Genomic DNA, 13,461 nt, shown 5'->3' on the forward strand with positions numbered 1-13,461 from the left:
TCGACTATGTTAATCTGCAAGGGTCATTGCGACACCGTAAAAAATTGATCAGAGACCGGAGATAGGTCGATTCAATGGAGATATGTGATTAGTGTGTGGGTGATTCCACATAATTGCCAAATTCTCGTCGAGCGGTACTACACCGATTTTTCTGTCATTTCGTAACCGTTGTCCGTATTTGAAACCTCAGAATTTTCACGACAATCGAGAGTCGCCAATGTGTCGAAGATGTACATTGTGACTCGAGACAAATTGATCATGGGTTAATTGCACTAAAATTCATAAAAGCTACTCGGTAGATTAGGTTATGCTAAAATCGCGTCAGATTGAAATTAACTGCGAAATTGAACCCGATTTTAGAAATTAAAAGTTCTGTCATGTCACGATCTATTTTAGAAATGTCAACTCATCCTCTAAAGAATTTTCGGAGATTCCGAGATTTTTATGGAAAATCGATTTGGACGTTGCGGAAAAATAACGGAAATTTGGATGGGCTAAGTCGAAGGAAATTTGGACTTCCAAGCCGAGTCTTTGGGTGTTGGGGACTTGCATAAAATTGTACGAGATTTTTCTTCAGCGAAATCGGACCTCGAATTGGAGAAATTAGAGAGGAAATTGAAGTTCAATTTGAGTGAAATTCCGATTGGGCATGGGGCTGTTTTTTTTTTTTTTACATTAATTTGAGCCATTTATGGAAATTTTGGCTTCAATTTGATCTAATGGTGGGAAATTATTTCAAGAAAGTATTAGAGGGGGACAATGCATTCAATTAGATGGATAACACTCTTGACTTTGCCTCCATTTTCCCCATCTTCCGTCGCATGCCAGGCAACCAATCTTCCCTCTGTGCCTTTTGCTTTCACTCTTCTTCTTCAATTTGATCACATTTTCTTCTCACCGACCCAGCTGCTTCTGCCCTTGTCTCTCATTGATTTCCCTCGCATATCTCTCTCCATCTGCCATTCACCCCGCCGAAGCCACGCGCCTGTCTCCTATTCTCCTCCAATCAACACAGCAAAACCGTTGTTGACTCCTTGAAGCCCACAACCCACCGAAGCCTCGCCCTCGTGCCTCCCAGCTTCTGCTGAAGCCACGCTAGCCTGCGATCGAAGCCCAAGCTACCGCGCATCCTTCACCTCGCCAGCACACTCCTTCGGTCAACACCCTCACTGAAATCCCCTCCTATTGACTCGCTGCACGCCCCCACAATCTCCTCCTTTGTCCACAGCATCCCACCAGCGAAGCAGCGTCACCGTCCACGAAGTAGCTTCCTCAGCAGCAACCGAGGCAACTGCATTACCTCTCACCTTCGCTCGCAAGTTCGGCCAAGTTTCGGCCCATCTCCATCGAGCTCAGCCCAACTTGCATTCCAGCAAGCCCATTCGAAGCCAGCTAATCTTGAATTCAGCAGCCCAAGTCTTGTTTTCCTCAGCAGCAGCCCAACTCAGCCCAGTTCAATTTTCAACCCAACTTTGGTCCAGTTCACTTGAAGCCCATGAAGTAGCCCAAGCCTAAAGCCAAGCCCAGCATTTGCTGTGGGCTTGCAAGGCCTTTTGTTCCTGGTCCAAGTGCCTATTGACGCCACCGCAAACTCGAGTTTTGGCCGCTGTTGTGCCGCCATTGTGGTGAACTGGTTTCCGCGATAAACCGGTGAGTTTATGCACTAAACTCTTCTTAGTAGTCTAATGATGTTTAAGGGGTGTTTAGATTAAATTAATTAGAAATTAGGTGGTTAGTTAAATTAGATTAGTGATTTAATTAGTTGATTATGCATGTTAGATGGTTAAATTAAATTAGTTGAGGCCTAGATAAATAGTATTATTTATCAAGAAGGGTTTGGGAATTTTCCGAGCACATTTCGGTATTTAATTTAATAATTTTGGCCTAGGTTAGTATTTATGGTAATTAATGGCAATTATTTAATTAATTTTGATAATTATTTAATTAGTAATTATCTTTCGGAAATTAGACCCGGATAACCGATGACTGGAATTTCGTGCTGATTGCAACTATGTGTTCAATTTATGCAATTGAGTGTTAATTTGTGCAAATTGAGTGCTGAATGGAATTTTGATTATTTATTCCAAAATTTGTTAATCTCAATATTTATTTAGAAAATCCCGGGTGTTGGATTTTAACATCGAAAATGGTTTTATATACAATATAAAACAGTGGGATTTAAAAAAAGAATATATCAATTTTTCGGGCTCGATTTGACCATGTATCCACACACGACACTTTCAACGGATGTTTTTAATAAGAAGAAAACAGGCCAAGGTCGTTCTCTTAATTGAGGCATGTGAGTACAAAGCACAATGTCCTTGGCCAAAATTGAATGATCGTGAGCTGGTTAAGAGAGTCCGTCATCGGCGTGTGTCAATGGATATTACCTATCCCCAGTGTGTGTCAGTGGATGTTAACCGTCCCTAGTGTGTGTCGGTGGACGTTACCCATCCCCGGTGTGTGTCGGTGGATAGAGAATCAGCGTGTGTCATGTAAAACTGTTTGTGCGGGTAGTAATAATTAATTGGAACGCATGTTGAGTGAAATTGATATGCTGGATTATGGGACAAAATTATGTGGCATGAAATGAAACGTGTCATAATGATTTGGCCCTATAATCAAGACTCCTATGATTGAGTTGATGGTTCGACGTGTGCCGGTAATTTTGGCTCATGTGAGCAGTGATTGATTAGACTTTCCAAATGGTGTGTGGATTTGCTATATACACATAATCGGGGGGATGTGAAATGATGTGCTGATCTGCAGGGAGGATCTAAGACAAGGTAAGTCTTTGTAATTGTATGATTATGTGGTTAGGATGCCTTTGGGCATATTATCCTCATAATCGGGGTTTAGAGTGTGAATTCACTGAGATTTATATCTCATCCCATCATAGGCTAAATTTTCAGGGCCGTAGAGCGAAGGATCTAGAGCCGAGTTGAGGGGACTTGAAGAGTAGGTCGGTTAGGTCAACTTCTTTTGGAGAACTGTCTTTTGAAATCTTTTTGAGCATAGGTTCTTGTACATGATATTTTTCATTTTGTATGCTTATAAAACACGTGTCTCTTTGCTGCTTGATCTGAAAAAAGCAACGCCTCAAAAATGCGAATAAACAGGGTAATTCCCAAAATATCCCTGCGATTTTGATCATCCAATTTTCCGAACATGATAAATCCAAAAAATAATAAAAATGAAAAAAAAAAAAAAAAAAAAGATACAGAAAATTCCGCAAGCCCCAACATCTCAAATTGTTGTCGGATCGAAAAAAAATTAATTTAATTTTTCGGTGGACTACCCAATCATTGCATGGAGGCTGGTCATAGAGATAATCTACATCATATCCGTCAGAATATTGAAAGTCATTTGTAGGCGTACCTTAATGATGGCAGATTTAGTAGCTGCCGGCGACCAGTAAGCATGAGTGCTCTTGATCGAAGCAGCGATACCACTAAGGTGAGGGCAAGCCATGGAAATGCCAGAGATGACATTGAAGGTGTATTTAGATTTCGTGAAGTTGTTGAGAGGAAACGGCCACGCAGCTAATATGCTGACGTCAGGACCAATGATGTCCGGCTTCTGGATTCCGGGGCTAAGCGTGCTGGGGCCTCTTGAAGAGAAGGAAGCAACGGCCGGAGCAGTTGGGTTCCCAGTCACAGTTCCTTTGAACACGATCGTTGCAGTCGGGTATTTTGTCGAATTAATTTACGATTTGATCTTTTACCCAGCAGAAAAGCTGACATGAGATGCGGGAAGGACGCGTGCATTGACAGAGGTGCTGAATCCATCGCTTTCTTGGTTCATTAGAATCATGGCAATCCAACTAGCACCTTTCACCTCCTGTCCTTTGTCTATTCTGGCCACTACCCCTCTTTCGCGCAAGACTACCTTCCCTTTACGTCAATGCCTTCCAATGATCCTGGGGCACAGAGTGTTGACTGGTTATTGCCGTTCCTTCCAGCATACACAGGAGGCAGCAACTTCGATGGAAAGAAGGGTTGGAGTAGCGACTCGCCATCGTATTCCATTCCATTTCCGAGTTTCACCGTTGCTATGATGTTCCTGTCAACGGTGCTTGCTCTGACGGTGACAATCCATGGGGCATCGTTCCACAATGTGCTTGGGAAAGGCCGGAATTCCCTGCTGTGCTGCTCACAGAGACTCCCTTCTGAATGGCTGCAAAGTAACCAATGGCGATGGTGTCACTAAAAACTGGGGCAGAAGGACTACCAGTCATATCAAGAGCACATCAACCCCATCCGCAACGGCAGCGTCAAGTGCAGCGAGTATGTCTGCCTCCGGACAATCTTCTCCAAAGCACACTTTGAAGATTGCTAGGTGAGCATCCAGAGTCATGCCAACTGCCGTTCCTCTGGCATTCCCAAGTGCATCAGCTTGGGAAAAAAAGCGCCAGCAGCTGTGCTAGCCGTGTGAGTGCCGTGCCCATCCTCATCAGTAGGAGGGGCAATTCCACTTCCCTTAGCCGAGAGGTCAAAGGACCTCACGCCGATTAATTTGTTATTGCATTAGAAAGGTTTGAATTCGCACCTCCCTTTCCATTTGGCTGGTGGAGGCGGTATTCCTGCACCGCTACATGAAGGGTGGTTGGTAAATATTCCACCATCCAGCACACCAATAATCACTTCCTTTCCTAGATTCAAGCCCGCCAAGGATCCTTGTTGCTGCGGTAAGCCTAAGAACTGGGGCATGTGTGTTCTTTTGGATGTGATACATTTTCTTGGGGTGAGCTGACACAAATCCTTCCTTCTTTAGCATGGCAGCTACTTCCTCTGGAGTGAATCTCGCTGCAAAGCCAGTCATCACATTTTGGTAAGAGTAAAGCATATGCTGCTGGTTTTCTGAAGTCTGGGTACTATCATGCAAAAACGACCGTTACCAGGAATGAATGTCTTCATCCTTGGAGAGAATATGCTGCTGGTTTTCTGAAGTCTGGATGTTATCATGCAAAAACGACCGTTACCAGGAATGAATGTCTTCATCCTTGACTCAAATGGATTATGTATGTTTGCAAGTCATCAGCACAAGTACGCTCAGGATTGACATTCGACAACAGGATAACAAGGCCGAGGAGGAAGGAAAGCCATACTTTAGTGCTAAGTGTAAAATTAAAAGTCAAATTGGAGTCTGTGTTATGTGGCTAATTAGAACAGCTATTTATACGGAAGCGGAAAAAAGGCATATGCAGGCTTGTGCATATGAGTACAATTGTTAAGTGCTAATTAAACTAAGGTGGTGCCTTATGGGAGTTTGTCTAAAGTGGCTCCTGGATCTGGCCAGTGAAGAATTGTTCAAACAATTCCTTTTAGCAATGTCGACTTGTTAAAAGATGCTATTCCTGGGGCATAATGATTTGGCCAGTGTGGAATTGTTCCAACTCCTTATAGCCTTTTGCGTCAATGAGAATAACTTCAGTTCGGCCTTTTGGTGTAACTTTAAAACTTCTTCTGACTTAGCATTCGGCTTCATATATACCTTCCACACGGGCGCTCACTGCTCATTACAATTCATGCATGACCAGAAAGAGCAGCAAAAATAACCAAGTTACAGAATGCCCAAGTCCTATCAATTGTTTTGTCACGTTCCATGCACCCTTTTGAACGAGCTCATGGAATCTTAAAAGTTAATGATGAAAGTATCCACAACGTGATTGTTCCAACCTGGCCAGCACGTCGGTTAAAACCACAATTGATGACTACGTTGCAATCTTAGTTTAATCACTTTGATTTTAGTTTAACAACATGGCTATATCTTCAGTGTTATTTGTAAACTGTACATCAAGACAGCGGATAAGGCATCATTTTGCTGTTATATGAATGCAGCACTTCTTTCACCGCTTATGTGGCCTTCTTCAGTTGATTTTTCTTAGCACCTGGGAAGCATGCGCTTGTTAAGCACTACAACTGATCTAATGCTGAAGATTTAGGAGATTGGCATGTCAGTTATGTTAAAAGTGCAGTGCAGTTAGGATCAGTGAAAAACTTTCTTTAAATTGATGGAACTAAAAATTGCATAATAAGTGAAGTGCTGTTAGGACCTGCTAAGTGATAGTTCGGCTTTATCTACGGTTGCACCTTGAAATCTTTTTGCTTTGCGGACACTAGATGCAACTGGCTCTTGATCTTCTCCAAAACCTATGAATCACATATTCGGACGTAAATAAGTTTTCAATCAAACCCTATATTATATTGGAATAAAAAAGCTTCATTTATCTCTAATGAAAATTTTGGTATTGATTTGAGAGGAGAGATGAGCGAAGATCTAGTAGTTCTTCTAAAGTGGGGATTACTATAAAGCAAATGACTATTCAATTAAATCTAACTCGTTAGATTCAAACTATTAGTTTTCCTAAGTGGAGTCTAGCCATGCAACAGAAGCTCTCAGAGTTCTTAGCACTTACTTTTTCACATTGTCAATCTTTTTGAGTTCTAGAAAGCAGAATGTAGAGAAATTTTTTCTGGTGCCTCGGGAATGAGGTTTTCTAGTTAATGATTACTTATACGGTAGAACTATAAAATTTCAAGTGATTTTATAATGAAATCTCATTCCGAAACTGTTCTGCTTTTTGCGGATGATTACTGAAATTCCTTTTTTTTTTTTTTAAATAGTTTTTCTATTCTATTTTTTTTCTTTTTTTTTTCTGTTTCATACTGGACATGGTGGCTTTTCTCAGGGTAGCCTTTTGAACGATTGTCGTGCTATATTTAAGGTTAAACATCTCGCTGAAAATCAAAGATCTGTTCCCATTGATACCAGTGATGTCATCTTATTAGACAAAATCATCGACAATGTAAGACTGGTCAATGCACAAGCCATCCATCGTAACTGCAATAAACTACTGAACAAGAGCCCACTCAACCAAAGGATATAGAAAAGGGCAGACTACTATCATCTGAGGTTTGAATTAGCTCCAAGTTTTCTTCAGGGACCAGTTCACGGTCTCATTCCAAATCCAATCAAACGGGTCCTATGATATCTTTTATTATTTTATAGAGCGAAACATAAGTTCTTGACCTTGCACCACCACCTGTTCCTGTATCTGGAGACTCATTGTCTATCTTGCGAGTCTGGCAACAGGATGAGCATTTCATTGAAAAACAACGGCAATGGGGCTTCTCACGGAGTGATCGGAAGAAACCCATGTCAGGGATCCTTGAGCAAATGGCTTAGTAACGCTCCCACCAGAACTTCTGCGGAACCCCACAGTATACGTGGCAATTTGTACTGCCACACTGAACTTGATCTCAGAAGGATACACCGTGACATCGACACCTTCCGGTGCATCAACCTTGTATGTGTACGAGGAGTCAGTGGGCCCGACATTTGTAACTGTCCTAGAATAGTTCTGGGCGCTAGAGCCCAGTATTATGCTGAAGGATGGGTAATTCAGCTGCGCTTCAGGTATGCTTTTTATTTGTGAGCATTTGGCCTTTTCCTGTGTGATGGTTTCAATTTCAGAATCCTTGTATCCCAAACCACATAAATAAGGGATGTAGTCATCGGGCTTGATGTCGTAAATAAGGCCTGGATCGTCTGCTTTGGGTGGATTCACATGGCCTGCGCCTGTGGTGAAGATGTCAGCTGGAAGAAGGGTTTCATCAATGATTGGCTTACTTCCAAGGTTCATTTGATATGCAGTGGTCATGATTGCGGATTTTATGGCAGCAGGCGACCAATCAGGGTGAGAGCTCTTCAGCAGAGCTGCAATGCCACTGAGATGAGGGCACGACATGGAGGTTCCAGAGATGATGTTGAAAGTCACTTCGGTAGTCGAGCTGTTATCAAGAGAGAATGGCCAGGCCGCTAGGATGCTGACTCCTGGGCCAATTATGTCGGGTTTCAGGATTCCAGGACTCTCTAAGCTGGGACCCCTGGAAGAGAAGGATGTCACTGCTGGTGCATCGGAATTCCCAATAATTGTTCCTTTGAACAAAATGGTGGCTGTCGGATCGGAGGTCGAGTTGATGTAGGCCTTGATTTTCAGACCGTCAGCATAAGGTATGTGGGTTGCGGGAAGGACATGAGCGTCAGCTAGCGTGCTGTAGCCATTGAGTTCGTCGTTCATCAGAATCATGGCAGCGCCACTGGCATCCTTCACTTCTTGCCCTTTGGCAATTCTTGCGATTCCTCCGCCTCTCTCACACAAGACGACCTTTCCTTTCACGTCCAAGTTCCGTAACGATCCTTCAGCACATATTGCCGATGTTTGGTTTCCATTTGCGCCAGCATACACAAGTGAATAAGCCAATCCAAAGTCCTTGGGCTGGAAAAGGGATTCGCCATCGTACTCTGCGCCATTTCCTAGCTTAGCGGTAGCTTTTATGGTCCTATCAATAGTGCTTGCTCCCACAGTGAGAATCCAGGGAGCATCGTTCGACAAGGAAGTGTTGATCGGGCCACTATTACCCGCTGAGCAGCTCACAAAGATTCCCTTTCGAATTGCAGAAAATGCCCCCACAGCGGTCGAGTCGGCATAGAATGGAGCCGAGCTGCCACCAAGAGAGAGGGAGAGCACATCGACACCGTCCTCGATAGCAGCATCCATACCGGCCAGTATGCTGCTCTCAGGGCAGCCCACATCGGAGCACACCTGGTACATAGCCAGGTGGGCATGAGGTGCCATCCCGATGGCAGTGCCAAGGGCTTGTCCCAGGACATTGGCATTCTTTACAAAATTTCCCGCTGCTGTGCTGGAAGTGTGGGTGCCGTGTCCATCCTCGTCGGTTGGTGGCAAAGTAGAGTTCACGAAATTCCTCGCGCCGATGAGCTTGTTATTGCAGGAAGTGGCATTGAAATTACACTTGCCTTTCCATTTAGCAGGGGGAGAGGACATTCCTTCATCGTCGAATGAAGGGTGATCCGGCGTTATTCCTGTGTCGAGGACTCCAATGATCACGCCCTTGCCCAAGGTGGAGTCTTTCCACAACCCCACCCCGGGGTTCAAGTTCAAGAAGGAGGGTGAGTGAGTCGTGTGCAACGAGAAAATCTTCTCCTGTTTCACAGAGACAACTGCATCCAACTTCAAAAGTTCCTTAACCTCATCTTCTGTCATCTTTGCTGCGAATCCCGTGATCGAATTCTTGTAGGAATGGACCATACGATTCGTCTGGTCCGAATTTGGTGTCATCTGGGGCAGGAACGATTGGTACCAGCTCTGTAGATCCTCTGACCGGGCAAAAACTTCACCCGCTCGTTTTCTAACATGGACAATATAAGTAGACAGGACATTTTGTTCATGCTCAAGAACAGTTTTGGCGGTCGCCGGATGAAAACTGAAGGAGCAAATGAAACCAACAAGAAACAAAACAGCCACCATCGGCAACTTTCTGCATCGGCTTTCCTCCATTTTTCAGCAAGAAGGTTCAAGAGAAAAACCTAAACAGCTTATGCTTTTTGAGTAATGAACTCAAGCCTGCATATATATAGAAAATGAGTCATAAAGCGCGAGAGCCGGACCGTTTCAGCGTTGAAAACAATGGCCGGCGAAGCTCCTTAATAACAAATGTGCAATAATTGAAGGAAGCCCTGAATTTTGGATAGAGCTGATTTCACTAATTAATTAACTCGTTGAGAACAAGCAACTAACATCAGCACGACGAAAGGAGATATTTGTGCTGCATCAAAAACCTGCGACTTGGTAAATTTTGCCTAGTTCTGTTTTCAGTTAAGAACAAGACAGAGGCGACCCTACAAATGTTCATTCTGAGAAAATATTCCGTGATTTGATACCACCACATCAATATTATACGCGGCATATATATTTTTACTCCAATGATACCTTGACACGTGTTCACATATCTGCAATTGATGCGGAAATTAAGTGAAAATCTTCTCTCTCCTTCACGTCTACTCTCTCTTCCTCCTCCATCCATAGCTGCTGACCTCCGCTTCTCCTCGGCCATTGCCACCACCGGAGTCCTGGCGCTGTGAATAGGCCAACCACCACTGCGTTCGAGCCAAGCCTATTTTCTCCATCTTGTCGTTCTCTAGATCTCGAATCTGGCCCATCCATGGCCGAAATCGTTGGCATTGGTCCATCCATGGTTGAACGCGTTCAGGCATCCATGGTCGTCAGGATATGTGAGCTCCGTCCATGGAGCGAAGGCCATGGACACCTACTTCCTCTACTTTTCTTTTTGGATATGTAAGCTCCGTCCATGGCCGCCAGGATCTCGACCTTGCCGGTCACGGCCATGGATGAGCACTCATGGCCAAATCTGAAGGCAACGTCAGATCTGGGAGCCATGCCTTAGTGCCACATCCACTGTTGAAGATAGCATGACTTCAGTTCAAATCTGAGGTAGAGGGAGCAAAAGCCCTGCTTTCTTCCTGAGCATGACCCAGTGATTCTAGATTTGAAGCCCTGCTAACAACTGAGCATAGTTCATATGGCCATTTAGAATTGAGCTCGCCGTCAAGGCTCACAGCCATGGACAAGCCTTGTGAGCCATCGACGAGCTAGGCTTGCGGATCTGGAGGCATGACTCTAGCCTAGATCTGAACGGGCAAAATGGTGCGTTTGGTTCAGTATTTTGAAAGCTTATTGGGGAAATGCAAAGCAGTTTAACCTAAAGGGCTTTAGGCAAATAAAAAGACTAAGCTTTGGGCAAATGGAAAGACCGTTTGGTAAATTATGCTTTGAAAATCAACTTTGAGAGAAATGCTATTCGGTAGAAAACACATTTAACAAGCCCATTTGAGTGATTAATATTAGCTTTTTAGTTTTTTATGTTTAAAATTGACAAAAATAATTCATGCAACTTCTTTTAATTTAAATTTTGATGACAATGCTAAAAAATATCAAATGGAAAAAATTCACATCAAAGTGGTGTGTTTCTTAATTAAAAAAGAAAAAGAAAAAGAATACCTTTATTACAATAAACAGGATAACATCTGCCCCAAGGAAAGAAATTTATTATCCTTTAAAATTACAAACATTCTTAAATATTTCCTAAACTTAGAGCCATTTGATCAAGCCAGAATACTATATACGACAAACCTTGATACAACACAGTTTCTCAAACATCTATTCTCTGTTTACATGCAAAACGTACATAAAAGTTCAAATGCTCCTGTCATAGATAGAATTGAAGGTCATTGTAGCACATGAGCTGACATGTCTTTTGACCACAAAGATGATTCGTCTGGCCTGCTTGACTCCCCAGATGAAGTGGAGGATGAATCCTTTGAGTGACCTTTCAGACCTTCATCAGCAATTAGATCCATGAATTTTGAAAGTGACAAGGTGTCGATATTTCACCTTCATTAACCTCAGCTAAGCCCATTAGCATCTTCACGACAGTCAACATGGATGTTTGAAGCCCTGGTATACCCTGTGTACAGAGAAGACCAATCTTCATGAATAGGCATGCCTCTTACCTATTATGTTCCCCATCTAGAGATGTACCACTAAGATCATTAGCTCCCATTTCTCGTGCAACTTCCATGCCCATAACACATTGTACATGTAGATCAAGAGATACATGCATTTGCAGCATCACAACTCAACTTCCAAGCCAACAAGAGCAAGAAAATCTCCAAACCCCAAGCCTATCTCTCCACATAATCTCCCATTAAACACAGAACCGATTTTCATAAGAAAGACCCTCCTTAACAGGAACAAAACATTGTGAAATTGCCCATGAACATCCAGGTTGCTTAACATAACACAAAATTGACATGTATTCTTTATACCCATTCATTGCCCACTCATTCCAGCAAGTATCGGCTACATGAATAAACATCCATGTTGCAAAACAGAACACAAAAGACCAGTGCATAACTCGTAACCGGCACGAATGAGTTTTGTGACAAAAGACCAGGTTGCAAAACAGAACAAAAAAGACCAACACACACCATTGATCTTAGTGACAAGAGTCCAGCACATAACTCACCATTAGCACAAATAAGAAGACACCCATGAAAGGGTGACATTCAAGAATAAGAAAGTGCATTTTTCTGGTCTATATTAGGCTTCATCTCTTCTTCTTAATTATGCATACAAAATCTCATTTTCCATGTTTAGCAATCCCATTTTAGTGTAATCAACAGTCTATTAGTAGTGACCGATTTAATAACATAGTTTGATAGCAAAAAATTTGTTGCAACATAATACCAACTGGGATGCTAGATTAAGCAGACATAACACCAAATAAGGAGCAGATTAGGGTATCAACAAATTTGGGCAGCAAAGTAACCAGACAATTAGGGCAGCAACTCATTGCTAAATACCAAATTAAGTGCAACATAATGCCAACTCAGGAGCAGCAGACGATTAGGGTAGCGACACAAAATGTTGCGAAAGCAGCAACAATGATTTGGAACCACAAACCAAAAAACTGAAAAAGCAATGGCGAGGGAGAGAGCAAACCTGCAAAGGAGCAATTGCGAGGGAAAGAGCAATTTGCAAGGGAGAGAGCAAGCGAGGAGGGCAATCGAGCAAGGAGCATTTGAGCTGACCATTCGCGAGCTTTGGCAGCCAAGCGGGCAAACGAGCAATAGCAATTCAGCGCAAGTAGCGCAGATGCGAGCTGTGGGAAGGAGGGAGAGAGCGAGTCGAGCTAGCGAAGGAGAGAGAGAGAGAGAGAGTCGAGCGAGTGAAGGAGAGAGAACGGGAGAAGCGAAGCGTAGTCGTCGCAAGGAAGAGAACAAGGAACAGGAGCAAAGCGAATGAGGTTTTTTTTTTTTTTTTTTTTTTTTTTTTTAAAGGACAAAATTGGACTTCTAGAAAGTTTTTGAAGGCAGAAAAGGAAATTGGCCAAATTTCATTAATGGAGGGTTTCATCATTCCGAAAATACTAAAAGTCTAAGGATGCGTTTGATTCAGCATTTCCAATTGGCTTTCAACCCGTCTTGAGGAAAATGTTAGACTGTTTGGATTAATTTTCAAATAAAAACGAGCATTGGAAGGCTGAAAAGCTCAATGTTAGTAAAAACTAACTTTGAGTTTTCAGCTGAAACTTATTCTTTTCTTTCAAAAATATCCCCACTCATTCTTCAAATTTCAAATTTTGTCATTATTATTACTTTTTTAAATGCCAAAATAATGCTAAAAAATCAAATATATATAAATACTAAAAAAAATTAAATATATTTTGTTCTTTTCAAAAAATATTTATATATTTGATTTTTTTAGCATTATTGTCAAAATTTATATTTAAAGAGTTACATACATTTTTTTCAATTTTAAACAAAAAAAATTAAAAAAATTCCGACAAAGGGTTTGGTCCTTTATATATATATATATGTATGCATTTGATTTCTTAGCATTATTTTCAAATTTATATTTAAAAAGTCACATGCATTCTTTTTCAAATTTTAAAAAATTAAAATTAAAAATTTCGACGTAGGATTTGGTCTTTTTAAAAATATACATGTACTTGATTTTTTTTTATTATTAGCGTCAAAATTTATATTTAAAAAGTTGCATACATTATTCTTTTT

At 42.0% G+C, this 13,461-nt stretch overlaps 1 protein-coding gene, 1 long non-coding RNA gene and 1 pseudogene across 2 annotated transcripts; all 3 read right to left on the bottom strand.

Moving 5' to 3' along the window:
- Positions 1–3,333: 3,333 nt before the first annotated feature.
- On the bottom strand, positions 3,334–5,519 carry LOC104443146 (annotated as a pseudogene).
- A 1,353-nt stretch (positions 5,520–6,872) lies between these two features.
- On the bottom strand, positions 6,873–9,364 carry LOC104441831 (subtilisin-like protease). The gene has a single exon (XM_010055076.3). It carries the CDS (start codon positions 9,362–9,364, stop codon positions 7,106–7,108), a length of 2,259 nt encoding a protein of 752 aa, XP_010053378.2. The 3' UTR covers positions 6,873–7,105.
- Positions 9,365–10,867: 1,503 nt separating this feature from the next.
- On the bottom strand, positions 10,868–12,671 carry LOC104441832. The gene is made up of 2 exons (XR_725006.3): positions 12,389–12,671; positions 10,868–11,351 (listed from the first exon to the last, which is right to left on the bottom strand). It is a non-coding gene; the product is annotated as an uncharacterized LOC104441832 (long non-coding RNA).
- Between the last annotated feature and the right edge of the window lie 790 nt (positions 12,672–13,461).

The sequence above is a fragment of the Eucalyptus grandis genome, chromosome 4 (assembly GCF_016545825.1).
Source record: "Eucalyptus grandis isolate ANBG69807.140 chromosome 4, ASM1654582v1, whole genome shotgun sequence".
In the NCBI taxonomy this organism is placed as follows: Eukaryota; Viridiplantae; Streptophyta; class Magnoliopsida; order Myrtales; family Myrtaceae; genus Eucalyptus; species Eucalyptus grandis.